This window comes from Pimephales promelas, chromosome 11, assembly GCF_988280905.1.
Source record: "Pimephales promelas chromosome 11, fPimPro1.hap1.1, whole genome shotgun sequence".
NCBI classification, from domain to species: Eukaryota; Metazoa; Chordata; class Actinopteri; order Cypriniformes; family Leuciscidae; genus Pimephales; species Pimephales promelas.
The window spans coordinates 18,542,040-18,569,967 of NC_142779.1; the positions used below are offsets into that span (position 1 = coordinate 18,542,040).

Here is a 27,928-nt window from a genome sequence, read left to right on the forward strand (position 1 = left end):
AAAATTAACTCAAAATAAATAACTGAGATTTAGTATTTCATCTCTGTTTCACAGACAAGGCTTAAGCCTAGTCTCAGACTAAAATGCATGAGTTGTTTTAACCGAAAGCAACTTGCACTGGCATATCTTAAAATATGTCAATGTCATTGTTTTGTCTCAAGATGCACACCAGTAATGTTTTTATTTCTAAGGCACGTTAATAAATGTAAGCCCTGTCTGTGAAACCAGAAAATTCAGTATTGTTTATTTTATTATAAAACTAAATGCATATTTATTAACTCATTTTAAATTACTATCCCCCTTCAGGAGACATTCTTTGTCACTCTAATTGGATTCAGACAGAAGTACATCTGTCTCTTTGGCAACATCTCTGTAACAGTTTTATTCATTTTAATATGCGCATAGGTTCTGTAAAACAAATTTGTTCTGATTTTTTTTTTTCTTCTATTCTCTAAAGAAAAAAAACAGTCCCTTTAAAAGGATAGTTCACCAAAAAAGGAAATCTGTCATGATTCACTCACCCTCGTTTCATTCCAAACCTGTATGACGCATCCTTTCTTTTGTGGAATATAAAAATATATGATATTTTGAGAAATGTCAGTGTTTTATTTGTCCATAAAATTGAAATCAATGAGCTCCAGTGTTTTTTAGTTGCTAGTTTTCTTCAAAATACATATAGTCATGGTCATAGGTTCGGAATGACATGAAGTGAATGATGATGTTTTTCATTTTTGGGTAGACTTGAGTAACATAAAAAAAAGAGTTGGGTAACCTAAAAAGAGATTTACTTCACACAATAACATTTATACACATTATATAACAAATTACAGGAGGGTCAGTGATAGTTTAATCTGATTAACATACAGTATATACACACACTCTCTCTCACATTCATAAAGAGTGCACATTATTTATGGGTGTGAATTGTAGGGTAATTTGTATTATAGACAAACACGTAAGCAATGTTTTACTGATACAGTATATTTCAAATTGCCATGTTATACCCAGACTCCCTTATTTTCCCATTGCAACTGCAATATCAAAGATACTGCTTATGTTTGTTCACAGAGCTCACACATCATAATGTCTGTGAATCACCTTCCCTTTTAATAATGTGTTTTTGTAGTTCAACCACATCTGAGGACAATCTCTCAGTGAGGACCAGAATAAACAGCCTTTTGTTTTTAGACCTAAATTTATAGAGAAGCCATTGTAAACTTGCCATGAACTCAAATAAGAATTAATTTCATGCCAGATGCAGAGTAATTTCAGTACCACATGACCTTGTTCCATCAGGATGATATTTACACACAGTGATTAGTCTTTTTGACTTGAAAGAAAAGAAAAAAACTTGTCCTGAGGTAGGAGAATAAGCCCAGTCAAATACTGAAGTAGTAAACAGATGTGAATGTTGTTTTATCTCTAGAAGTTTATCTCTGGCCCTGTGAAAGATAACCTGGGATTTTCTTTCTAATAGAGACCAGCAAAAGTGGCACAGTGGTGATTCATTTCCTGGCAAAATTATTATTTCACTAACCAATCAAAGCAAAGCCGGATAACTTGTTCACAATGGGGATTGGTAGTGGTTATCAGTTGTTGCCGTGTCGTTGCCGTGATGATTGTTCCTGATGCTCCGAAAGCCATTGGCGGCAGATGTTGTGCATGACAGAGTCACCTGAGCTTTCAGCGGCCCGCATCACATCCTGTACTAAAGGAGTCGCCTTTACAAGCTCAAGCTTCACGGCCTGGAGATAAGCTGCCCGCAGCTTACTGCACTGGAGATATGCCTTTATCTACAGAGAGAGAGAGAGACAGAAAAGAATGTGAAAGAGAGTAAGGAAGTGTGTGAAAGGAAAACAAATATAGACTGAGAAAAAGAGAAACCTAACCTTGTTTTCTGAACTCTTACACTCCAGAATCAGGGTCTCTAGTTCTTTAGCCTGAGCCAAAAATAAATCACTAAATTATATAGGCTAATACTTTCATATTTAATTTTTTTTTTTTTTTTATAAAATCATTAGGGCTGTCAAACGATTAATCGCATCCAAAATAAAAGTTTGTGTTTACATAATATATGTGGGTGCACTGTGTGTATTTATTTTTTATATATAAAAATACACACGCTTGTATATATATATATAAGAAATATTTTCATGTATGTACTGTATATAGATTTATATATCATTTATATTTTCTATAAATATAAATATTTTATATATAAATAATATTTTTTCTTAAATATATACAAGCATGTGTGTATTTATATATATATAAAATAAATATACACAGTGCACCCACATATATTATGTAAACACAAACTTTTATTTTGGATGCGATTAATCACGATTAATCGTTTGACAGCCCTAAAAATGATATATGCAAATATATACAAAGCAGTAACACAATCTGAGTAGAACGAGATCGTTAGGTTGGGGACTCACATCTGCAGGACTCTTATCAGCCACAGAGACACAGCTGAGCACAATGGCGTCACAGTCGTGTTTAGAGGCCGTTCCAGACTCCCCTACACACTTCAGCAGCTGCCGCACAGACGGGTACTGGCGCTGCCGGACCAGGCGCTGACCGACCCTAATGTACACTGCCAGTGCTTCCAGCTGGAAGTCCTGCACCACGTGAAAGAAAACAAGAATGGTGTGTCCTTTTCTCAGTCAGATGTGAAGGAGAAAAGGACTCAAACCAGCAGAGGTGTCATAACTGCTTACCTGTATTACTCGATATGCGATGCCAAAACCTTCCTCAATGTTCTTGCCTCCCAGCATCACCTGTGTGAAATGCAGCCAGATTTGATTATACTGTAGTTTTTTTTTCAATCCGATTTCATCTACAGTCTGTTAGATTTATGCCAACCAGTTTCGATTATTGTATGTACACCACTTCAAAAGTTTGCGGTCAGTAAGATTTTTTTTCTGAAGGAAACTAATACTTTTCATTGACTAATTCAGACTTTTACGGTGTTCAAAAATCTCAATAAATGCTGTGAACTTTATATTCAGCAAAGAATCCTGTATTCAACATCTAATATTATTAAGAAATGTTTCTTGAGCATCAAATCGGAATGATATGGTCACTGAAGACTGGAGGTAATGATGCTGAAAATTCAGATTTGCATCACAGGAATCACAGAAAATGTCAAATATTTAACACAAAAGAAATCTAAAAATAAAAAAAAATCTAACCGACCAAAAACTTTTAAAAGGTAGTATAGATATTTGGCACAGACTGTATCTTTTTACATGCGTGTAAACAGCAAAAACATGAATTTTTGGAATCTGATTATCTGAAACATTATATCTCAGCCAAATCAGTCAAATCATGCCAATAGAAAATACAGCATTTTAAGCATGATGTGCATTTTATATGTTAGGAAATAGGATAATTCTCCAGTTAATGTATATAACACTGCTTCTAGTTCAACATTCTGTAAAGTTAATGCTGTTAACTACATGCATACAATATCTCTTTCCCTACAAAATGCATTACGCACACACTCTTAGTCTTGCATGATTTAAAACAAGCAATCATCTCAAACTGAAATGTGTGAAATCCATTCAGGGAAATACTTACAGTTAAACACTTACAAACAGAATATACACACACAATACAGACCAGAAAAGAACAAAAAAAATATTGATTTATTTTAATAAGCTTATTGAATCTTTTTTTTCTTTTGAATAGATATGCACCATTAATGCTTTCCACTCAGAATGATTCTACCTTATAAATTAAGATGTCAAAAACTCTCAAATGCAACCTACAAAATGAAGGTGTGCTTTACCACTGAACATTTACTGTTGTTCTGAGAATTTTCATGGGTGAAATCCAGTCATTTCAATTGGAAAGATTTTACCACACAGATTTCACAATGGGTTCCATTTGGTCACAAGGATTTGTCGTGTTGACAAGCAGAAAGAATCGTGTGAGCAGGATTCATACATCGCTACACTACTGATATTAGACAATGCCCCTTTCTTGCATTTACATTTTTTCCGAAATTTCACTCACGTAACCGCACCATTAGGAACAGAGATATGGAAGGGGATGCAACAAAAACTGTGTGTACAGAAGCATATTTTCCTAGCTCACCTTGAAGGCCACGTCCACCTTCATGGGGCTGTTTCCAAACAGAGTGGGTGGGCCACTGTTCCCTGTGGGGGCGGGGCCTACAGCTGTCTTGGATGGTGAACTTTCACAGCGGTGTAAGAAGCGTGTCACTTCCAACTGCAGCTCGATTGTGTGTACGTGTCTGCAACATACATGTTCTGTTACCACAGCCAAAATAATGAGGAACATCAGTATCTGACTATATAATATTTTGAATAACATGCATGTTATAACATGCATTACCTTGAGACATCAGTGGAGCTCATTTTCTTCCTGAAAGAGGAGCTGTGTGATTTCCTCCGGCTCTGTTGTTCCTGTAAGTAAGTTCTCAGGTGCTCTTTGGCTCGGATCAGCCAGCGCTGCTGTTCTCCCAGCTGCAGGTAGGACTGAGCACCGTGAGAAAAGAAGCGAATGCACGTCATAGCGGCACGAACGTGATCCTACAAAGAGACAGAAGTAGACATTTAATAACAGTATGCTGATGCAGACCTTACAGAGAGAGAGAGAGAGAGAGAGAGAGAGAGAGAGAGAGAGAGAGAGAGAGAATGTGTGCGTTTTGGTACCATCATGAACTGTTGGAGTTGGTACAGAGAGTGGTAGTGCCCCCTGCGCTGCAGCGACTGACAGGCTGAAAGCAGGTAACAGCCCCAGGTCTCCAGTGTGGGGTCCAGAGTTTCTAACAGACCCTGCAAAGTCCCCAACCGCCCACGTTCAAGACAGGGCTGAAAGATGCCCTCCAGAAACACATCCTCTGTACACTTCTAGAAACAAACAGACAGCGAGAGAGAGAAACTTTATAAACATAAACGTACATGTTTCTCTGTCATATTTAGTACCTGTAAAAAGGATTTGGTTCATTTGGAAACATAAAAAAAAAAGAAAAAAAAGTGAATTTTTCTTCACGAAAAGTGATCCTTCAGAAATCATTATAATAGGCTGATTTGGTGCTAAAAAACCCCATTTCTTATTATAATCAAAATTGAAAAAAAGTTTTTATATTTATAATTCTGTGGAAAATATGTGTGATGCATACATATATTTTTTTTGATTATTTGATAGAGAATTTTCAAATCTGTAATAAATGTCTTTATTGACAAACGCTTTCAAATGAATGCATCCCTGCTGAAAAAAAAAAAAAACATCTTACTAATTATAAATGTACAATTGTGTAAAGTGCTCTGTAACTTTCCAGAACCTTGTTGTTTATGTGGGTAAGTGCATCTCTCAGGCAGTCGTGGCGCATGTAAAAGCTGATGAGGCTCAAGTGTGTGCCGTAAGTGAGCAGGTAAAACAAACACTCCTGATAGTATCCAGACCGCTGTACTTTGCTCTCTGCGCCGTCTACAGGAGCAGAATCAGAGAGAGCCTCTTCCAATTCACGTAAAGAAGCCAAGATGTCCTCATCCACCACCTATATCAAACAAAAACACACAAGAAAGTGTTTAGAAACATCCTGTAAGGAAAGTCAAGATGCCCATCCAGTCTTAAGGGTCTGGGTGTAGCATTACCGTGCTTAGAGTAGGTTTGACAGTGGACTCCAGGTGCTGAACGATCTCCTGCAAAAGTCTCACTCCATTGTTGAGCTGGTTCCGATCTACTGGTGGTTTGAGACAACGGGCAAACTTCTCTCTGGCCCCGCTCAGATTTCCAGCCTTCAAAGACGCCATACCCCACGCCTGCCAAACTCCGTTCGGGTCCAGTCCACTCTTAGTCGACACCTGACAATTATAAACAATAACAGATTTCAGAAAAACAGCTGAACCCAAAATCATGACACGTGACTAGATTAGTACTTTCACTTGTTGGAAAAGACAGGCATGAAAAATTCTGCATTTGTGTTCCAATGAGGCAAAAAAAAAAAATCATGAGTGTGAGTTTGTCTTTGATTGAACTATTACTTTGAATCTTGAGTGAATAGTCTCACCTCCACCGCCAGCTGGTAGTACTCGGCCTCTAGAAGCTGGTTGCGCAGGCGCATCACTGCAGCCGTTTCCTGAATATCGTCCAGAGATGGAATGTATTTGTAGTTTGCACTGACAAGGATTTTCAACACATCCACCTTACTGATGTAGCTATGAATGAAGAGAGAAGAATGAATTAAAGTTAAGTGAAATAAAGTTACATAACCATTCAAAAGTTTAAGGTCAGTGAAATTTAAAACAAAATTCATACAAAATAAGGATGCATTAAACGGATAAAAAAAATTGAGTATTAAGAGTGCTGTTCATTTCAACTTCCCATTCATTAATGAAATCCTGAAAAAAAGTATGATCGTTTCTTTCCACAAAAAAATTAAAAAGCACATTTTAAATGCATGTTTTCAACATCTATCTATCTATCCATCTATCTATCAATAAATTACAGGAACATCTGCCTGTCTCTGTGACTTTTATTCGCATATCTCTCGAACTGTTAGTCCGATGGATTTTAAACTTGACGGGTGTCTTGCTACGGGCACGAGTAAGTACAGTGCCAAGATTGACGCTGATTGGATTAGAAATGCAAAAGATATTGTTAAATATATCAGTAAAAGAAGCACACTTTGAAGATATTTAGAAGGTTGTGGTTTAAAAATAAACTTTCTGACAAACACACAGTCAGCTAAACATTAAGTCTGCTACACCTTTTTACTTCTGAATATTATATTTTATTCACGGCCATCATTTGTAGTAGCCTATTCACAAAATGTTTGCTGCTTCGATCATGACGGCAAATCCCCATCTTTCCAGTGTAAGCCATCCTTACTTTTCATCATTGAAACAACCAAGTTAGCAGTTTGCTGTTTGTGTGTTCTCCTTTGTTGTGCTTAAAGTTGTTTTATCAGTTGTTAACTGTATAGTAGTAATAAACAAGACAAACATAGCCTAATCTCAATGCTAAAAATACTGGCTATTATGCCGACAATCTGTTCAATTAAAAAGTTGAGTTAAAAAACTTTAGCACATGTTGAATGCTGTATCTCCTAAAACATTGTGCTTATTCATTTGTGGATGTTAACTGAATCTGTTGATGTTACACCATACCACATCATTAACCTTATACTACCGTGACCGTCTACACGGTACTATGTCATATACTGTTTATACTGCACTACCAGTCTCTACTGTTAACATTGCACTTTTCTGCATTTTCGCACTTCTGGTTAGACGCTAACTGCCTTTCATTGTCTCTATAATTGTGTCTATAACTCATGTCAATCTAATCTAAATGCTACCTGTACTACACAGATGCCCAAATACATGTCACCTAATATCACCATTATAAATTGTTATGCAACCATGTAGTTCAATTTTCCATATTTAGTGTATGTCAGTTCCAGTATTTGCTTTCTACCATGCACAAATAAAAATGTCACTGAACTTTTGTTGTGTAATTGTACCAATATCAGCACTCAAACATATCAAACCAACAATTATTACACACACAAAAACTGATTTTGCACAGGCACTGCACTTGTTGATGATAATAATACTTTTTAAATATATTAAAATAGAAAATAGTTAATTTTTCCTGTATTTTAGATCAAATAAATGCAGCCTGGTTGAGCAAGAGACTTTTTTATCAATTCTATGCTTTATGCTTTTAAAATAAAACGGATATTACATTCGGATTACACAAGTAAAGGTGTAAGTATCTCACCTGTCGCAGAGTGCCGGCTCTTGGGTGCATCCTGCGTTTACAAACATCAGTTTGGCACTAAACAGCAGCTGCCGCATCACATCCGTCAGCAGGCGCGCATCCACCTCAGGATTGGTCAGTTTACGGGACAGTAAGCGGCAGTGGCTAATAAGCTGCTTCCCGCAGGCTGCGTGATCACTGTGTAACGTCAGTATAGCGACACACAGGGATGCGCTGGGTGCCTTCAACACATAGATTGACCATTGTTAAGAAATGTAAATGAAAATACAAAGATTACTTAAAAAACAACCAATTGTTCAGCTCCAGTATGAATAGAGAATCGCACCTGTTCATAGTAGAACTCGCTCTTCAGCTGCTGGTTCTCTGCTGGGTTTGGACTCAGGTGATACTGCTTTCGTGGAACCTCGGGCAGACTGAGAACCCCATTCAGGACTCCGTCAATGGATGCAGGGCTGCCAGCTACCAAGAAAAGTTTAGTTTAAAATCTTGTAATCGTCATCTAAATAAAGGCACCAACATTTTGCCATTCAACCAGAAGTAAATATATGTAAAACTCATTATTTGTGTGTGTGTGTGTGTGTGTGTGTGTGTGTGTGACAAGTTACCTTCCCCCTGATCAAGCTCCTCATCTGAGCTGCAATAAACACAACATAAGATAAAAGGTCAGTAAAAATCGTCTTCATGATTTCCTTTAAAAATTTGAATTTGCTGATTTGGTGCTCAAAAGAGCAGAAAAAGAACAGAATATATCTGAATTAGAAATGTACTGTGACTTTTAACTTTAAACATAAACAACTTTGCAACTACATGTCAATTAACTCTCATTAGAGTATTAGTACAGTAGACTGTCTGGTTAATATCTACTAACACTTTTGATGGTCCCACAACAGACACTAGTGGAACTTACTAGCGTAACTTTGCAACACTTAAACCTAGCTTATACTCTAATGAGAGTTAGTTATGTAGTTGCAAATGTAGTTCTAGTTGGTAAAGTGTCTAAAATGGAGCATCTAAATAAAGTGTAACCAACAATTTTGTAATGTATTTGTAAAAAATAGAAATGTAACTATTGTCAAATGATGAGCTCATTTAGATAATACATTTAAAACAATTCTTGTTTCCACTGACTTTATAATGACTTTTCAGTCCATTTAAAAGGTGACATAAATGCAATTGTATAATTGGAATACACATTCCTAAATACACATTGTCATATGCATGCACCAGACAGTAACTACACTGGTTTAAATAAATTGTAAAATGTATGTTTGAGTCACTAAAAAGCTCACTGAGTCATGCAATTGGGAATTGTCCTAGTCTTGAATAATTGGTTTTCAGTTGCCAACCCTACTAACATCTACAAGTTCTGTAGCCCTTGGGCACTTGTGAAATGTGCTATAGGCATGTGTCCATCTGTCTTACTCCATGTGGAAGAAACTGTAGCATTGGTCGCAGACTCTGACGGGCTCTTCAGAGCCCTCTATAGCCATCTTCCTGCTGGAGCAGGAATGACACACCAGCCTGCCACAGCGTCTGCAGTGGTGCCGTCTGTTAAACTGACACAGGATAAGGTTTGCGTTAAGACTCAAATTCTTATAGAGATGTCTAACTAACAGAACAAGCAATCACAGCAGGACCCTTAGTCACAACCCATCTCACACTGTCTCTCTCACCATGGTGAATCTCTCCCTCTGGCAGACCATACAGATGTGCTGTTTGTGGTCTGGGATCCAGTCCTTGCGGTCAGGCGTTTTCTCCGGAGGGGTGAAAGGTGTGGTCAGCTGCCGGATCCTCTTCTCACTGGGACGCCTCTCACTGGACGGTGTGTGTATGGGTGTGCTGCCTGAAAAATAAATGTGAGTAAACATGACTTCAAAACTAAACTATGGGGTCATCATAGAATAATGATAACAATAAACATCTCCAGGGTATTGAGTCAGTAATTAGCAAGAATATTATGGATTAAATATTCTTATAAATGTGCTTTCTATGTGAACGGCCGCTTAAAGGAATAGTTCACTTTAAAACAAAAATTCTGTCATCAACTACTCACCCTCAAGTTGTTTCAAACCTTTATGAATTTCTTTCCTTTGCTGAACACAAAAGATGATATTTTGAAGAATGTTGACCAAACACTTGATGGGCCCTATTGACTTACATAGTATTTTCTTCTCTACTATGGAAGTCAATGGGGTTGACCAACTTTTTGGTTTTCATGTTTCATTGGTTCATTTTGGGTTTCATTGGTTTTTCTGACATTCTTCAAAATATCTTCTTGTGTGTTCAGCAGAACATTCCAGATTCCATCCAGTCAGAGGATATCAAATGTGTTATATTGATATTTTGTGATAATTTGAGCCGATTTTAGAACACAAACTGCATCCAAAATAGAATACTTCCCTACTACATAGTGTGGAAAAAACAGTTCACTAACAGAGGGGAAATGGCGAAAATAGGCGAAAAATGATTACTTCCGCAGAACGTTTACGTTTGTTAGTGTGATGCTCAGTTGTTAAAGGGGTGGGAGAGGGGGTGGTTGGGGTTCCCAGTCTAAAATGGTGCCAACAATCTGTCACAATTTTAAATGGTGTGTGGTATTCCAGCCTTTAATGCCACATACTGAACTATTTTACTATTACCAGTAATTAAAAGCCAGATGTCCCTTCAGTGCTGTTACATGTTAAACGGGGTGTTGCAAAAAAAGGTGTGGTCAATCAAAGAGGTGTGGCTTATACCTGTTGATGAAGGAGGGGTGTGGCTTGGAGAAGATGGGCAGCTCTCCTGGGCTGGGCACTGCAGAAATGCATCCTGTAGACTAATGACAGAGTCTGAGACAAAAGAAGACAGGGAGAGAAATAGATTAGTGAAAACAGAGGTGCAATGCTTCATATAATGATCTCAAATCTCAAGTAACACAAAGAATGGACATAAATGTTTGTTTTCAGCTAGCAATATAGATCCATTGCTCCAACTCACCAGAACGCGACCACTCTCTGGGTGCATAAGGAAAATCAAGGGCCTTCCTGGCATAATCTGCCAGTAGGGTGTCAATGTGTTCGTTTGTGATGCCAGCGTCCTGAGCCGGAAGAAGGCTCCGTAGAGTGCTGATGGCAATGGTGGCCCAGTCTACCTTCAGATTCATCAGTAGCTGCTCCAGCATGAGGAGCGGATCAGACAGCAGGGAAAAATAATCCTGACGAGATGCTTGCGGCAGAGTCAGCAGAACCTGCGACAGGTACGTGTTATTGTGTCGAGAGTATTTCTTTTGGAAACTAAATCTTATTTGATTAGGTCAAATATTGTTACCTTTGAGCCAAGGTGCAGGGCATGGATGTGGCGTCTACGAGCAAGGGTCATCTGACTCTGGAAGTGTAGGGTGAGGTAATCTGACAGGAAATGACAGGCAGCCAATCCAGGTCTTCGATCGAGGGCTCGCTCACTGACTTCCAAACCCATCGAATCAGAAAGAGCTTCCAAAAGCTGGGTACAGAGAGTCTTTTTTTCACAATCTATTTTGTTTGGATAAAGCTTTACAAAGCAAATCACAGAGTCAAATTGCATTTAGCAGCAAAATATTCAACTTCACAGACAATTTTATACCTATTCATATGGAATATACACTACCGTTCAAAAGTTTGTGTCAGTACGTTTTTTTGATTTTTTTAAGAAATCTAAAGTGACTATTAACTACTAAAATATTTCCATTTCAGAGAGATGCAGTTCTTTTAGACGTTCTATTTGTCAAAGAATCCAAAAAAAGCATCACAGTTTCAACAAAAATTGTTTAAACACTGATAATAAGAAATGTTTATTGAGGACCAAATCATGTAACACTGTAAATTCAGCTTTGCCATCAAAGGAATAAATTACATTTAAAAAATACATTAAAATAGAAAACAGTTACAGTAATAATACATTTAATATATTCTTGTTTTACTGTATTTTTGATCAAATAAATGCAGCCTTGATGTGCATAAGAGACTGCTTTTGAAAACATTAAAAAAGCAAATAGACCCCAAATTCAAATTCAATGTGGGTGGTTTGAATGGTGGGTCCAAGTCACTGACAGAGTAAAAACAGTTTTGACACATTTTTTCAACTTAATACAGATATAGTTTATTCATATGTTTCTGATTTGAATCATACCTGAAAAGCATCTTCTGTGTAATTCTGTTCTAGGAGGAATAGCAGGTGTTCGGTCTGTAGCTGCATTCGAGACTGATCAGAAACTGAATACAGCAGCACCCACTGGCCACACAACTCAAACTCCTAAGAAAACAAATTGATCATTCACATTATAGGCATTTTTTTTTTTTACAAGAATCAGAAATTATGTCACTGCACAGGGTACAAGTTAGTTCCGCTCTGGGTCTGTACCTATTATTAGCATGCTATTTTCAAAATAACACTTTTGATTTGATGTAAAGAGTGGCATATATACAGCAGGGACATTGTATCTGACCAGTAAGCATAACAGGTTACTGAAATCTCACACAAATTACTGAAATTTCACACAAAATTACTTGATTATTACACAAATTCACTCTAATCTCCTCTGTTTTATATCCTGGAAAGCATTTTGGTCAGCAGGGTCACCAAAGCTAGATGTACGGAGCCCCCCTAGTCCCACTTAGGCAAAAAAATTAATTATAACTATCTCGTGGCCTCAAGATAGTATCTCGTGGCCTCAAGATAGTAACTCGTGTTATAATTATTATAATTTTTTGTTTTTGTTTTTGCCAAAGTGGGATTAGGGGGGCTCTGTATTTATGCTCCATTTGTTGAATTCATTGACCAGATTCGAGAAGTATTCACAAAGAGAACAAAAATGCAGTCGCCCCAAAAACACACATAGAATGACATCAATAAGTTAATATTAGAGCCACTATTTAGAATTAAACAAACTAGCATTTGTGATGGCCTGAAGCCGACTCAAAAAGTGAATATACTCCTGGGTCTATGTCACAGTAGGGGGATTTGGGATTTTCAGCAGTTCAAACATTTCAAAATATTTAATTCGAACAAAGATGCCCAAACTTATACTTGTTAGGCTTGGCCAATTGTTGTTATTTGAAAAAGGTTTACTCTGTGAGCACCAATCTTGAAGCCAGAAACACAAAACTGTGGAAAGGCTAATTAATGTCCACGTTTTGCTGATACAGTTGAGTCAATATACTACAATGTAAGCATACAACCAGGTATCTCATTCGTAGTTTTGAGTTATGCCCAAATCAAAGACTGTTTTATTTGAATGGTACAATAATCTCACCCTGGCCTCCAGCATTAAACTGAAGACAGATTCAGGATTGTTTGTAGACTTCTCCCTCAACTCCTGCCACGTCTCACATTGCAACGGTAGCTCCAAACTCAGCATCTAAACAACAAAACGATGTCATCAGCCAACTTCTAAAATATGATTGCAACCTGAAAATAAATCAGTAATTTACTGTAAGCTTCTGTCTGGAGCTTATAAACGCAGACAGATGATGATATGGTATAAAAGTTTTTTCTTGCTGACATCAAAGCGTCAAAGATTTTCTTTAGTAATGGCAACCTATTAACACCTAAAATATAAGCATAAGCAAACTGCAAAACCGGGAATTCCTTTTGCCACAAGAGTAAATAAGGTTTCAGTAGAGAATTGCTGTGTCAGACTGACCCGCTGGTACATGTCCAGCTCCTGCTTCCTCTGCTGAAGCTGCTCTCGGAGAGGATCCTGGGTGTCCTGGTCACTGAGACAGAATTGCAGCAACTCTAAACAGTGTTGTAAAGGCCATCGGTCCAAACCCTGCAGAACCACACGTCCACGCAGCTCCCAGTCCCTTACACGAAACAACTGCTCCACACTGTTGTTTTCTTTACAAAAAGACATAGTTACTAGTTAAACTTAATCTTTTATGGTCTTGTCAAAGACTGAACTTTTTTTAGTATTGTTTCTGGGACAATGCCCACCAGAAATATATTTTCAGGGGAATTTTGTACCTTAATGGAATATTTTTAACACAACATAATTGTCAAATACTGAATCAACTGATTTAAATGAATTCTCAATCTGAACAATTGCCTACAAAATAAAAGATGTTGCCAATAATGCCATTCATAACAATCAAGGTGTAATCACTGAGATGGTGTAAACACTTGAGAATTTTCTATTTGAGAATTTTCTATTTTTCCCCAATCAAAAAGACACTTTTTATTAGCTGCAAATTTAAAGTATATTTTCTAAACATATTTTATAGATCTTATTTTGAAAAATTAATGTGTGCAATTGCTTTTTTTTTTTACACCTCGTAGTATTTAATCAAAATCCCAAAACTGAAAAAAAGACTTCTCTCTGGTAATGTATGCAGGCCTTCTCCTATCATTTAGTCTAGGTAAACCCTCCCCCTTGCAAGCACGTCTCCATACGAGTGCCAGACCCACATCTCAACATCCAATCAACAACAAGTGCGTTATAGAACCAAGTCCTCGCTCTATAGATTTTCTTTTTTGAAAATCCATTTACATCCCAATATGGATGAAAAGATGTCCCTACTTCAGTTTTATAGCGGCTTTAACAACACCCAACCTAAAAGATATTGAATAAAGACAATGCAGACAAAAACAATAAAGATCCCTTGCACTTGCAGGTCACTAAAATGTCACAAAACCCAGAATAGAATAGACTAGGCATTTTTTGTCTGAGGTATTTTGTCACATTTAACCCAAGATTCTTACTGTAAATCTGAGAGGGATCTTACCTTGCAGAGCAGTGCATGCCAGTAGTTTGTCCCGGAGGGCCCCCTCCTGGCTGCAGGGTTGTGCATAAAGCTCTAGGAGCTCTAAGGCTCTGTTTAGATCGCCAACATTTAGGGATTGCTGGAATGCTTCAGCAGCCATTGCTTGCGCTACATTGCCCTGCAGGCCAGAAAACAGCATTCCTACCACAGGCTTCCCACAGAGAGCTAGCCCAAGACCCTCTTCTGCTTCCAATGAGACCCCCAGAACAGGCTCAGCCATGGACCGGAGGTACATTCTCAGGATAGGGAAGTTTTTAAGCAGGGCTTCCCCTTCTCTTGAGATCTGCTCTCCATCCAAAACTGCTTCTTTACGCCCAGATCCGCGAAAATATGAAGGCAAGCCTGACCAGCCAGAGGAAGTTGCCCGGATCACTCCACCCCGACTGGCGCTGAGGCAGGCCAGCGCAGCAACAAGGGGGGAACGGGACTTCAGAAAAGACAGCGCAGATGGAGTGAGGAGAAAAGAAGAAGGAGTACTTGATGGTGAGGGCGGAGAGGTGGAGAGGATTAAGGATGTAGCAGATGTGTCCTCCAGTGAGATCTCAGACTCAGAACTAGGGTCAGAGGATGTGGCAAGGTCAGAGAGGTCAAGGGAAGGGGCGCACTCCTGAGCGTGCTGCTGGAAGATTGAGGCAATGCTGGCTGGGCAGAACGCCCCACCGTTGAACCCTGCAATCTTCGGTTGCCCCTGAGAAAAGGTCATAGCCCTAGAATCCCAGAGAGGGAGAGATTCACAGCAGCGCTGAACTATAACCTGTTGCACACTCAAATGCAACTGCTCCTGCTGCAAGAGAGAAAGAACCCTGCAAAGAGAAAAGAATATGACTGATGATACATATTTGTACATCTGTAAAGTCCCGCAACTTTCAGAAAAGACAGATCCTTTCTTACCTGTCAGGTGACACCTGTCTGTCAAACAGAAGGAGAGAGAGGAGCTGGGTAGGCGACTGAAGCAATAGTAAAAGAGGATTTCCCAATTTCACCTCCATGGATTGATCTGAGATCAGATCCCAAATATCAGACTCAGAGCTCCTAATACTTTATAGACATTACATTTTATTAATTCTGTTTATTAGAATCATTGGTCTTACCCTCGGACCATAAACTGCGCACCAGTACTGAAGCCAACAGGTTGACGTAATCAAGGAAGTTGCGCATGTAATCTGGTCTGCCAGGGGCGCTGTCAGGCTCAAACGGGCAGAGCTGGTCCAGATATTGCAGGAGTTGTTTCATAGCAGTTCGTACCGGGTGGGAATCCAGTTCAGACTGCTTGAGACCAGCCTGTTCGGCCAGCGCTGTCAGGAGAGAGCTCCCCGCCAGAGCGTCTACTACATGGGAACAAAAGATGACAAAATAAATAAATTAAATTCAAAGGGGACATGCCATAGAAAACAAACAATTAAAAAGCCCCTCTCGTTTACTGAAAATAAATCTAATTTTTTGAGTCAATGTAAATCTGACAGATAAAAACATTTAGGAGAGTTTTCAGTGTGCTATAAAGTTTCAGGGTATGCTGAAACATGCACAAAATCAATAGCTAGCTCACTTTGCTAGTACCTGAGGTGTTGGTGGCAGAGGTCAGGGTTTGAAGTGTGACCTCTAAGCGCTGATTCAGGTTTAGATGAGAGGCGATACTCTCTTCCGTTAATGTTAAATGACAAGACAGCAGCACTTCCTGGGCACTACAGCCAAAGGGGCAGTAAACAGCATTCTCCTCTCCATTACAATCTAGAGAAAGAAAGACGTTAAAATAAAGATGTTACTTAAGGTATGACTAAAAATATACATGTTCGCATGAGTGTGAATACTTCAGACCTGTTTTACTTGTGCCTTTGCTGACGGAGGTTCTGTTAAGGACCTTGCTGATTTGTTGCAGTACTGAAAGGAAGCCTCTAATTCCGTTGGCATGAGGAACCTTTGCGTCTACGCGTACACCTGCAGTAGGAAACATGAATGTAAAATAAGTCAGGGCTCAGCAACAAGGATGGCCCAAATCAGCTGGAATTACAGATTCATCCGGAAAAATCACACCCCTGTATAATAAAGCTGATTGATACAATCAATCTCACCTCTAGTCTCCAGAAAGATGTTGAGTCTTCTCTCTGCAGCCTCAAGCAGCTGCCGTGAAGTTTTCCACAGTTGGCACTGACAGCAGGCGAGGTCAAAGGCCGCCATAGCTGCAGGGCTCAACTCTTCAACCAGGAGTTGTACGAGGTCAGGGGTGTCTATAGAGCACTGGGACAACCAGTAGCTGTCCTCTAGACAGGGTATCAGCCGGCTCGGGGTACTAAGTAAACGTTCAGCCACATCAGAAATGGAATAAAAAGCCATGCCTGAGGAAAGAAAAATAGCAAGGTCTACAGACATCCTTAATTCACAATAACATGGCACACTTTATTCTTGAAGGGGGTCGCACACCGGACGAGTCGCGCAGCGCCACATCTTTAAAATTCGAACACACTATTCTCAATGAGTGTACACACACCGGCGGCGCCAGCAACGGCTCAGGACCGTGTTCAAAATCCTGCTGTGCCACAGAGCGCCAGTTACATAGTTTAAAATAAAATTTTAATTATTTTTGTCTCAAATCATTGCTAATGTATCCTAAATTCACCCTATGCTGCAATATACCTTCAGTTTTGCATTCATTTACAGAAATCAGCTGCTTGAATGACAGTTGCTGATGTTATTGGATTTTTCAGCTGAGATTCTCAATTCATTCAGTTAACGGACGCTCTGAGGTAAAGTTTTCAGAATGCAGACTCAGCAACGATTGTATTTAATTGTACAGTACAATTATAACATTGAACAGACATTATCTTCATTTCATGTCATTAAACATAACAATATTGCTGGCCATACACTGATGAGAAAGTGCACGTCTGGTGTGCGATACCTGGAGTTGTCCTAGTCGTCCGGTGTGCGACCCCCTTAAGGGGTTAGTCTTAAGAAATGATAGCGTTTTAGCAAAATATAAGTATGTGGTATTTTCTCTTTAGATTCATAAATGTGTGTGTAATACCTGCAGCTGCTGCGCTCCCAATAGACTTAAGTGTGAATCTGCTGCTGCTGCCCATTCTGGTCCTGCCCACTGGAGCAACAACCACTGTGCTTATACCCTCTGAAGATGAGGATGATGAAGAAAGTGACTGGCTCTCTATCTTCTGTTCCACCTGAGCCAGCTCGTTCAGAACCTCCCGGTACCGGTCCATAAAGACCAGTTCACCAGCACACTCAGAGTTCTCCAAACCATACATCACAATCACCTAAAAAAACACAACACATACACACAGCATTTAAAAAGCCCTAAAACATGGAACAGAATAAGCTTGTGCTAAAAATGTATTTGGACTGTGTCAATAGACAGTGACTTCAACATAATTGGAATGACCTCATTACTGTAGTTAGTTACTTAGTTAGTTTATCATTTATTTTCTCCCTTAGGAGAATTTTCTCTTGGGCAATCGAGAGAGCAGGTCAACACACAATAATTCAGCATGCAGTCAAACTTCATCCATACAACCCAAAACATAAAATTTCCAAATTAAATTTCCAATTCTAATATTACACTATACCTACATCTAAGACATTATACAATAACCAACACATTCAACGTCATCATTCAACACATTCACCCACAAACACCAATAACTACTTTTTGTTCTAGAATTTAATTGATAATGGAATTAGAGAGAATTTCCTCCTTATAAAGAATATGGCTTTGATCACCAAAAATTTTAAGGCTCTGCTTCTTTAGACTTCTCAAAAATCTCACCTGCTGGGCCTCTATGTTGTTGCCTCTGCGTATGCATGCGATGAGGAGAGACTCAGGAGGGGAGAGCATCGCAGGAACCAGCCAGCTGTGGGGTCCACCACACGGACACACTTCACTCCCACCGCAAGTGGCTCCAACACACACACCACCGTCTGCAAGGCATCGTGACAACATGACAACATTCGCATTTAGCCATGATGTGGGAAGGAAGCTTTTGTAGGTGTGCGTGTTCACCTGAGGTGCTGGCCTCCCCGTTCTGTCGTTCAGATGAGACGGGACGTTCAGAGCGATGCCGGTGGTTTTTTCTCCTCCTCCGTACACCTGAACTGCTGCTGCCACTGCCCTCGCGTTTCAGAGGAAGTGCCGGACTGGGGAGTGGAGATGGGAGGTACAAGCCATCTATAGACAGAAACACACACAGACGCAAATACAAAGACAACTGCTCAAAAGGGTTTTTTTATGGTTTTGAAAGAAATCAGAAATCATTCTAATATGTTTATTTGGTGCTCAAGAAACATCATCAATGTTGAAAACACTTGTGCAGCTTAATACTGTGATGCATTAACCATTATTCATGTTTTCAAAAGATCAGCATTTATTTGAAACATATTAACATTATAAATGTCTTTACCGTCACTGTATGAATATTAAAATCCTACATAATATTGCTCACCATTCCCTTTGCCATGGTTACTAGTAACAATCTGCAGTCTCCATTGGGCCTCTGCTGTGTATTTAGACAATCTCTGTAACCGGGCGCTGAATGTTTCCGCAGTAACAGAACATCCCAGACTCTCTGCCAACTCCACATCGGCCGCAAGCGCCCTGCCATCCTCCTGCCCGACCCCACACACACCCTCCAAGCCCTCCCTCACCAGCCGTAGAATCCGCTCCATCACACTCAAATCCACCAGAAACCCCCGACACCCTGATGTCAGGTGGCCCAGTTCAGGGTTTATATGATCAGACTGTCCATCCCGGACCTCTTCCTTCAATCCCTCCATCTTTTCAACATTTTTTACTTTTAAGATGCTCTCAGCCATACTCACACCTTTGGTATTGTCTGATTTTATTCTCTCTGTGTCTGGTTGGGCTTCTGGGCCGGTGCTCACCAGATCTGCTTGTGGGCTGAAGTCAGTGTCAGACAAGAAGAGGAGGGAGAAAATGTTCTCCAAGAGCTCCAAACGGAATAATGCCGGAACAGCTTCTAGGTACAGCTGACATTCTGATAGGTAGTGTTGTAACAAATCAGAGCATCCTGGGAAGAAATTACAGGGAAGAGCAAGGATGATGAAACATCACGTTTGTCCATTTGTTTTGTTTTTTGTTTATATCCATCACATTTTGTTTGTCCAAAAAGTGGTACAATGACTGAAAAGTGGTACTGAATAATTACCAAATCCCTGCCTTATGGCATTTAGTAAAGCATTGAAACCATAATAAATAAATAAAAATAATGCCATGAAATGTTTTTGTTAACGTATTTAAAAAATAATTACAAAATTAATAACATAAAAATAAATAAAGCTATAAATAAAAAAATAAACACAATACCAGTCAAAGTTTGGACACACCTATTCAATCTTTCACTATTGCCCACATTTTAGAACAATAAATTCATCAAAACTATGAAATAACACAAATAAGAGTATGGGGAAGTATATGTAGTTAGCAAAATTTTGGTGATAAACAAAAAAATTTGCTCACTTAATGTGAAGGTTAAACGGAAAGATCATATTAAATTCACTCTAATGAATTAAATTTTTTAAACTGGTATAGTGTTTATTATGAAGAGCTTAATAAGGTTGATATAACAATGGGAAGAGTTTTGGTTTTTGTTTTACTATAGGAAAAAAGCAGTGTTCACCTCCATCTGGCTCCTCCACCTGCCCCGCCTCTGTGTGCTGCTGATGCCGAGGCACACAGTCCAGGCAGCCGGTATGCATGTGTGCATTCACACAGATGGCATACAAGGCATACTTCATGGCACAGAAGCCTTGAAACAGAGTGATGTTTCGCTGGACCGAGCAGTTGGGTGAGTCCACTAATGAAGGATCTCCTACAAATAAGAAACAAAGATTTTAATGTTCAGCAGATATGTGTAAATTTAAATGAACCCCCTGTTACAGCATGATTCTCATACCTGTTCTTTGCAGTAGTTCAAGCACCTTGTGCTCCTCATACTTGGCAAGGGGTGTCAGGCAGTGCAGAACATACAGGGCAGAGTGATGGTCCAGCATGTGTAAGTGACTCAGCAAGGATTCATGGGATATTCCTCTGTGTAAGTATGTATACCAGTGAACAAAAAAAGAATATACTCCACCATTCAAGTTTGGGGTCAGTAAGGATTTTATATTCCGCAAAGAAGCGTTTAAATTGATCAAAAGTGACAGTTAAAGGGTTAGTTCACCCAAAAATGAAAATTCTGTCAGTAATTACTCACCCTCAAGTTGTTCCAACCCCGCAAGACTTTCGGTAAGCCATTCATTTTAAGTTTTCTTGTTGATTTTTCACAATTCGGACATTCAGGAAATGCACACTTTAGAACCATTATAAAACGAGACCCATCTGCGTCATCTTCTCAATTGTAGCGCATGCATCTGACGCTCTTTTAAACTCACGAAATAGGCCCACACAGAAGAAAATTAATAGTTTAATAAAGTTGTTATTCTTGTTTGTTTTTGTGCACAAAAATTGTTCTCGTTGCTTAATAAACTTAAGGTTGAGCCACTGTAGTCACTCGGACTATTTTAACACTATCTTTACTAACTTTTCTTTGCAGGCAGATGCAGCAGCCAATGAAGGAGTAATACAGTTCTCAGATTTCATCAAAAATATCTTAATTTGTGTTCCAATGAAAGTCTTACGGGGTTGGAACAACATGAGGGCGAGTAATTTTCATTTTTGGGTGAACGAACCCTTTAAGGCAATTATAATGTTACAAAAGATTTCTGAAATAAATGCTCTTTTGAACATTCTATACCTAAAACAAAATCCTGAAAAAAAAAAAAATAGAAAATGTTTTCAACATTAATAACATCAATAAATTAAATCCTATCAGAATATTAAAATGATTTATTAGATAAATCATATTAAAATGATTCCTAAAGGATCAGGTGACACTTACCGGTATTTTGAATTGTAAGAATATTTCACAATATTTCTGTATTTTTGATCAACTAAATTTGACCTTGGTGAGCATAAGAGACTTCTTTAAAAACATTTAAAAAACTTACCGACCCCCAACTTTTAAACGGTAGTGAAGGTGAACAAATAGCTCTTTTAAATTAATCTATAAGGGGAAATTATTTATATGTGAAAAATAAATGTATAAACAGTGTTTTAACTCACGGATTGTTCTGATCACACCATTCCAGTACAGCAAGTTGAGATGACAGAGTGCAGGCTAACTCACTCAATACTGAATCAGTGGTCTGGGGCTACAAAGAGAAAGAAAGGCTTATTAACTCATTTACATACACGTTTACATAAACAAATGAGTCATCATTCACATATGACATAAATAAACAGATATAAGAAAAAAGAGAAAAAAATCCAATATCTCCAGGCCACAGCTTTGAAAACTAAAAACTAAATGCTCACAATCACGAGTGTTTCATGCGCAAACATGACATATTTTAGAAGTGCATGTCATGATCACACCTTAGCTGGAGGGGATTTTTGAAGTATATGTTCTTGTAACTTAAGGATTACTATATAAAACAATTACAGGAATTGAAAGCCTTTAAAGAGGGTTATTTTAAACAAAAACTGACTAAATCAAGCTGACATTGCCACTTTCAGGCAGTTTTTTTTAAATTATTATTTACAATGTTGTGTTACAAAGATAATGGGTTGCTGATATGAATGATTTTTTTAGTCTTTACTGTGTAGCTGGTCAGACGCCAACATTTCAACTATTTTTGCCACACCAGTCTATTATTGTTCTATCAACTCGTACAGTACTACATATCAATGAAATATCTGTCTTAGTGAGTAGATCTTGGCCAGAATGAGTAGCAGAATGGACCAGACTTTGTACTGACAGTCAAATATCTGGCAACTCACCTGTTGGTGATGCAGGACTCTAAGAAGGTTCTTGGCAGAATCCATGCTTTGACAATGCATCCATCCCAGCAACAACAAGAGACGGGACAAAGGCTGAAACTCAGTCTGCAACAGTGTTTCCAGTTTGGAGAATTCCTCCCTTTTTATGAGATCTAAACCAGTAAGCTGCAAACAACAGATGATGGATCATTGCAATTATACGACTAAAGGAAACTGAGTTGCTTTCACCTATACACTTTTATACATGTCTTTTTTTTTTTTTTAAGAAAGAAACTTTTTTCTTTGTTTTAAGTAAAGAAACTTGACTCTCGTTGACTAACTATAAGACAGTTGCTATGTTTCCATCCAAAGTTGCTAATTTAGCTTAGCGAAAAATTGGAATACCGCAAAAATCATTTGCAAATAAAGCACTATTTCAATCCAGTGAGTCGAAGAGAACAAATCATCACTTCCTGATAAACTGGCAATAAAAAAATCTTGATGCAGAAGCCACAGTATATAATATAGAGCTAAAATACACTCACCTAAAGGATTATTAGGAACACCATACTAATACTGTGTTTGACCCACTTTCACCTTCAGAACTGCCTTAATTCTATGTGGTATTGATTCAACAAGGTGCTGAAAGCATTCTTTAGAAATGTTGGCCCATATTGATAGGATAGCATCTTGCAGTTGATGGAGATTTGTGAGATGCACATTCAGGGCACGAAGCGCCCGTTCCGCCACATCTCAAAGATGCTCTATTGGGTTGAGATCTGGTGACTGTGGGGGCCATTTTAGTACAGTGAACTCATTGTCATGTTCAAGAAACTAATTTGAAATGATTCGACCTTTGTGACATGGTGCTTTATCCTGCTGGAAGTAGCCATCAGAGGATGGGTAAATGGTGGCCATAAAGGGATGGACATGGTCAGAAACAATGCTCAGGTAGGCCGTGGCATTTAAACGATGCCCAATTGGCACTAAGGGGCCTAAAGTGAGCCAAGAAAATCAATAATAAAAAACACACCAGCCTGCACCGTGGTAACAAGGCATGATGGATACATGTTCTCATTCTGTTTACGCCAAATTCTGACTCTACCATCTGAATGTCTCAATAGAAATTGAGACTCATCAGACCAGGCAACATTTTTCCAGTCCCAAAATGTCATGTTTTTTTTTTGTTTTTTTTATGAGCATGGTGGAATTTATTCGGTAAATGTGTTTCCATCGTAATTTATGTGCTATCGAAAAATTCTTTTTTCAAGTTTAATAAGTGATAACGCATAAGTGCGATATTCCAAAATGCATTTAAAAACAGGTGGATGGAAACATAGCTAGTGGTGATGGTGCAGAAAAAGAATGACAAATTGCATTTCAATGATATACACATTTATTTGCAGGCTACTGTTTGCCTGATTGTGTACACCTACCAAGACCTGCTCTAGAAAGTGTTTTCCACTGCTCAAACACTCAAAGTAAATGGCTTTCCACACCAAACGCTTGTCACCATGACAGCACAGGCCAAGCATGACCCTTTCCAGATCAGGCAAGTCAACTAGAAGGGAATAGAGATGAATTTCAGACATGCATCAAGAACACAAAAAATCATGTCTTTAAAAAAAACAAAAAACAATCACATGCAAATGGTGTGACAACTGAGAACATTTTAGGAAGGAACTAGGACTACATGAGCAGAAGTGTGAAGTCAACAGTTAAGGAGATGGCAAACACACCACATAAAGTCTGTTTCCTTCCCTTCACTTCCTTAAAACATGGCACGATGCTGAAACCAATACCAGAATTTTTGGTGGTTTAGAATTACCTTTTAATACTACTTTGCTTCCAGATAAAATGATGTTCAAAATGATGATAAAATGATGTTTATTTTTTAAGAAACAAATACTCAAATCAACACTTTTACACCTGGTATAAAAGATGAAGCATTTTGGTAGATCAGATCACAAGTGGACAACGCTAAATACAGGTGTAAAAGGGGTCTTTTGAGCTTATAAAAATAATTCGACCGGATTGCTTTCATAGTGTAGACGCTCATGTGGTCGAATGTGTTCGAATATCTACAAAAGATCGCCTACTCTCTGTCTACTGACCTAATGCATAAACATTATGGGAAGCGCGCTAGCCAGACGGGATTTAAAAATTTGTCGACTGAAGATCCAAGTTTGGTTTGAAGATTAAAAAAAAACTTACTAAACACAATGTTCTCTTTCATTCAGCATGGTCTTGTGGCTATCAGAGCAGAAACGAAAGCTGCTGCTCTCCCTATGTTTTTAATGTGTCTCCTTTTGAGACATTTTTAAGGCTACAAAATGTGATTCTTTACCTGGTTGTTTGCATGACTACAGTAAACTTATCTGACTCACCCTGTGTGTGTGGAGCCTCTCCCAGGAGTTTCTCTTTGAGCAATCTGAGTGCTGTGGAGCTATATGCAGTCAACAGAGCTTGGCCCTGTGGCCTCAGTAGACATCCCAGAATCCTCTCCTCCGTCAGGAGCCCTTCTCTGGCCGACCACAATCCCTTCCACAGGGTCTCTAGCTCAGCACCTGACCTTTCGGACCCCCATGGTGCTAAGGCCAGCACTGCACATACCTGCTCCACCCATTTCTCGTTCCTCTCTTCCACAGGCACATTCACTTTCATGGTGAGGTGCTGGATGAAGACGTCCTGTAAGGCATGGTCCGCGTGCTGAAGGAAGCTGATGAGAGAGTGGCAGAGCCGCGGCTGCTGGCGGGTTAAAAGAGATCGGAAGCAGGATAGGACAGCAGCACTCAGTGGAGGAGTAGAATGACCTGGAATCTTTCCTTTTACTTCCTCAGAGTACAGGAAGGCTTCATGCAGCTCCTATGGAAGATATAGGACAAAGTGGAAGAACAAAATGAAAGGCAGATTTCAATGGCAGTTTACGTTCAGTCTGAGAGACAGTGCACCAATAGCCAAACCCTCATCGGCTCTGGCCGCACCCTTTCGCCATGGCACATGAGCGAAAGAGAAGAGAGGTCGTTTCGAGAGGGGAGGAAAGGATAATGTATTTGATTAAAGATTATAAGGATACATGAATGTAAAAAAAATAATGAAGTACACAGATAAATCATTTATAATAAACACTACAATATTACATATAAAAAGAAGATTAGTCAAATTTGATTTCGTGCCGACTTTTTCAAGGTGTAGTCACATTTGTCATTGTTAAATTTACTAGGATTTCACACAGCCTGAAATTTCACTTGAGAGTGAAAGATTTTGTAACGGGTTCAAGTTGGTTATGCAGATTTGGAGTGCTGACCAATAGAAAGCTGCATGGTTTGAAACAGAACAAGATTTCTCTGTGATACGTGCTTCATACATCACTACACCATTAACAACAGCCAAAAAGTTTTACTTTAGAATTTTAGCCAAAAATAAGAATTTGTATGTTGTTTCATTTGCAATTTGGGAATTTTCCAATGAAAGTGAGATTAGTAGATTTTTGCCTCACAAAACTTTATTTTTATTTTATTTTTTTCATCTAATTATGATTTACATCTCAAATGTGGTTGGTTTGGGTCAAGGATTATAACTCTTTAACATGGAAATGGTATTCAATATTTGTTGGATTGGAAGAAGGAGAGCAAAAACAAAGCATTATTACATGTCTTGCTCAACTGTGCACACATGCACAACAGCAACTGATAAGAGTAGGACCTTATTAGAGTTCAAAGAAAATAATCAGTGCTTTGTCAATATAAAGCCATAAAGTTGTTACAACAGTGTCAGGGCTGTGAAAGCAACATACAGTAGTTGGAGATAGTCCTACCTTAAGTACAGACTGTGGGACATCTTCAAGTTCCTCTAAGAGCAACAGGAACTCCAGTTCTGTCTTCACAGACCCATCCACCTGCAGAGAAATGCCCATACTCTGAATTAGAAAAAGGAAGAACTGATAATAGTGATGAGTGCTTCCTGCTTGAAGCATCAATGGTAAAATTATATCCAGCAGAAAATACACACCTTTATTTTAGTCCGTTTCTCCAGGACTTGAAGCCAATACCAGGCCAATTTGTGGGGGCTGCCTACTGTTTCCCACCTGTGTATAAACAGAAAAATAACATATGTGTCTCTTAAAATCTCTCAACTTTAGCTTCTTGAACTCTCTCGATAATGAGGTTGAGTACCACTTATAAACATTTACCAATGCAACCACAGTTTCCGCCAAAATACCATAGATACTGTAAGCACCATGAAAGACAATGTATTTGTTTACATTGTTTTGACATAACGTGCTCACGTGGTTAATTACGACTTTAATACCCATTCCTGTAGATGTCTGTCAGGGTTTCACTGACCTAAGCAGATATGGGTGAGTAACGATGGCTTTGACGATGTCCTGCGGGCTTTGAGGATCATCTCCGCGCTCGTCGCCGAGCTGACGCACGCAGGCTGCCGCGAGCTCCCACTCTCCGCGCCGCAAACACCGCGTGAAGAAACCGAACAGCTCCCGCCTTGACGTCTCTTCTTCACGGCCAAACGGATGCATGATAGACAGATAGTTCAGCAGCTGTTGAGGTCCACGGAAAGATTACTGGACTCGGGTGTGTTATGGAGGATTCGACATCTGACTGAGGGGATAGAAAATGAAAGAAAATCATCAACGGTTTTGTAACCATCATAACTGAGATCAAATCAAAAGCAAAATACATGCACACTTTTTTAATAAGACGTTTCCCTTTGCTGCAACACATGTTGAAATGTTCATGTATTCAATAACATTCCAAAATCAACAAAATTGTATTGACTTAGCACTTGTGAAAAGAAGAGCAAAACATGTTTCTAAAGTTAAAGAAGACATGTCAGCATTTCGGCTTTTGACGACTTCCATAATGTGTTTACATTGCGATCAATGTGATTCAAACTTTCATTTATGTAACTGTTATACCAGCTGTTAAAAGTGAAATACTGACAACAAAACAACCGACACAGTGCCGACCTAATCAATGTAGTTTAGGAAAAGGGGGGAATCGATTACACTATCAAAATGTTGTACATCGTTTTACGCTGGAGTACAAAAATAAGTATTTAGTTAAATTAGCACTTACGATTTGGGTTTGTCCTTCTTTATCTCACACTAAAGACCAGCGCGTTCAAATGCGCTTCCTTCCCATCATCAGCTGTGTGTGGCCATGAGCGAGGCGAGTCATGTGACTCAATCAGCTGATCCAGGAGCTGTCAGTTCAAGGGTCAAAGCAATAGAAATTAAATATTGGGCGTAGATGAAATTGCATGTATCACAACAGGCTGGAGTTCTAATTAAATAATAATTCTCGTTACATTATATTCTGTACAAACAATTTGACAGATTATGCGCCTATTTTCTGATCCGCTCGAGCGACCTCTGGCGGAAGACATAGGATGGCTTTGTTTTAATATTTGAATCCCAGTGGCTCCCAAAGTTATCTCTCACTTTTTCTTTTTGTTTTGGTGGATAGTTGTTGTAAAACAATTATGGGTAAATACCATATTAATAAATGTAAATAGCAAAACAAAAATCCATCCATTAAAATTGAAC

At 38.9% G+C, this 27,928-nt stretch overlaps 1 protein-coding gene across 3 annotated transcripts; it reads right to left on the bottom strand.

The window, feature by feature from the left end:
- Positions 1–196: 196 nt before the first annotated feature.
- Positions 197–27,588, bottom strand: zfyve26 (zinc finger, FYVE domain containing 26). 3 transcript variants are annotated; one of them, XM_089117139.1, is made up of 41 exons: positions 27,459–27,588; positions 26,709–26,981; positions 26,374–26,449; positions 26,180–26,260; positions 24,750–25,227; positions 23,799–23,923; positions 22,384–22,548; positions 21,667–21,755; positions 20,459–20,592; positions 20,183–20,374; positions 18,989–19,573; positions 18,550–18,714; positions 18,316–18,467; positions 17,563–17,806; positions 16,610–16,873; positions 16,365–16,475; positions 16,098–16,268; positions 15,632–15,868; positions 15,432–15,537; positions 14,502–15,343; positions 13,421–13,617; positions 13,031–13,135; positions 11,908–12,030; positions 11,068–11,241; positions 10,738–10,987; positions 10,497–10,589; positions 9,435–9,604; positions 9,184–9,317; positions 8,367–8,395; positions 8,087–8,220; positions 7,762–7,982; positions 6,047–6,194; positions 5,631–5,840; positions 5,318–5,533; positions 4,686–4,883; positions 4,366–4,562; positions 4,105–4,264; positions 2,724–2,783; positions 2,442–2,624; positions 1,890–1,940; positions 197–1,793 (listed from the first exon to the last, which is right to left on the bottom strand). In XM_089117139.1, exons 2-41 carry the CDS (start codon positions 26,897–26,899, stop codon positions 1,590–1,592), a joined length of 7,665 nt encoding a protein of 2,554 aa, XP_088973265.1. In that variant the 5' UTR covers positions 26,900–26,981; positions 27,459–27,588; the 3' UTR covers positions 197–1,589. The 3 variants fall into 3 exon arrangements, 2 of the variants coding, with proteins under 2 accessions (XP_088973265.1, XP_039527555.2); XM_039671621.2 differs by having other exon boundaries at positions 16,356–16,475; XR_016145541.1 differs by lacking the exons at positions 197–1,793; positions 1,890–1,940; positions 2,442–2,624 and having other exon boundaries at positions 4,105–4,280; positions 16,356–16,475.
- Positions 27,589–27,928: the final 340 nt, after the last annotated feature.

Excerpts from the sequence above, each read along its gene's own strand:
- zfyve26 (XM_039671621.2), bottom strand. The coding sequence starts at position 26,899 with ATGCATCCGTTTGGCCGTGAAGAAGAGACGTCAAGGCGGGAGCTGTTC. Across the intron at positions 25,228-26,179 it reads TCCCACAGTCTGTACTTAAG|GAGCTGCATGAAGCCTTCCT; the intron begins GTAGGACTATCT and ends TATCTTCCATAG. Across the intron at positions 10,590-10,737 it reads CAGAGAGTGGTCGCGTTCTG|ACTCTGTCATTAGTCTACAG; the intron begins GTGAGTTGGAGC and ends CTTTTGTCTCAG.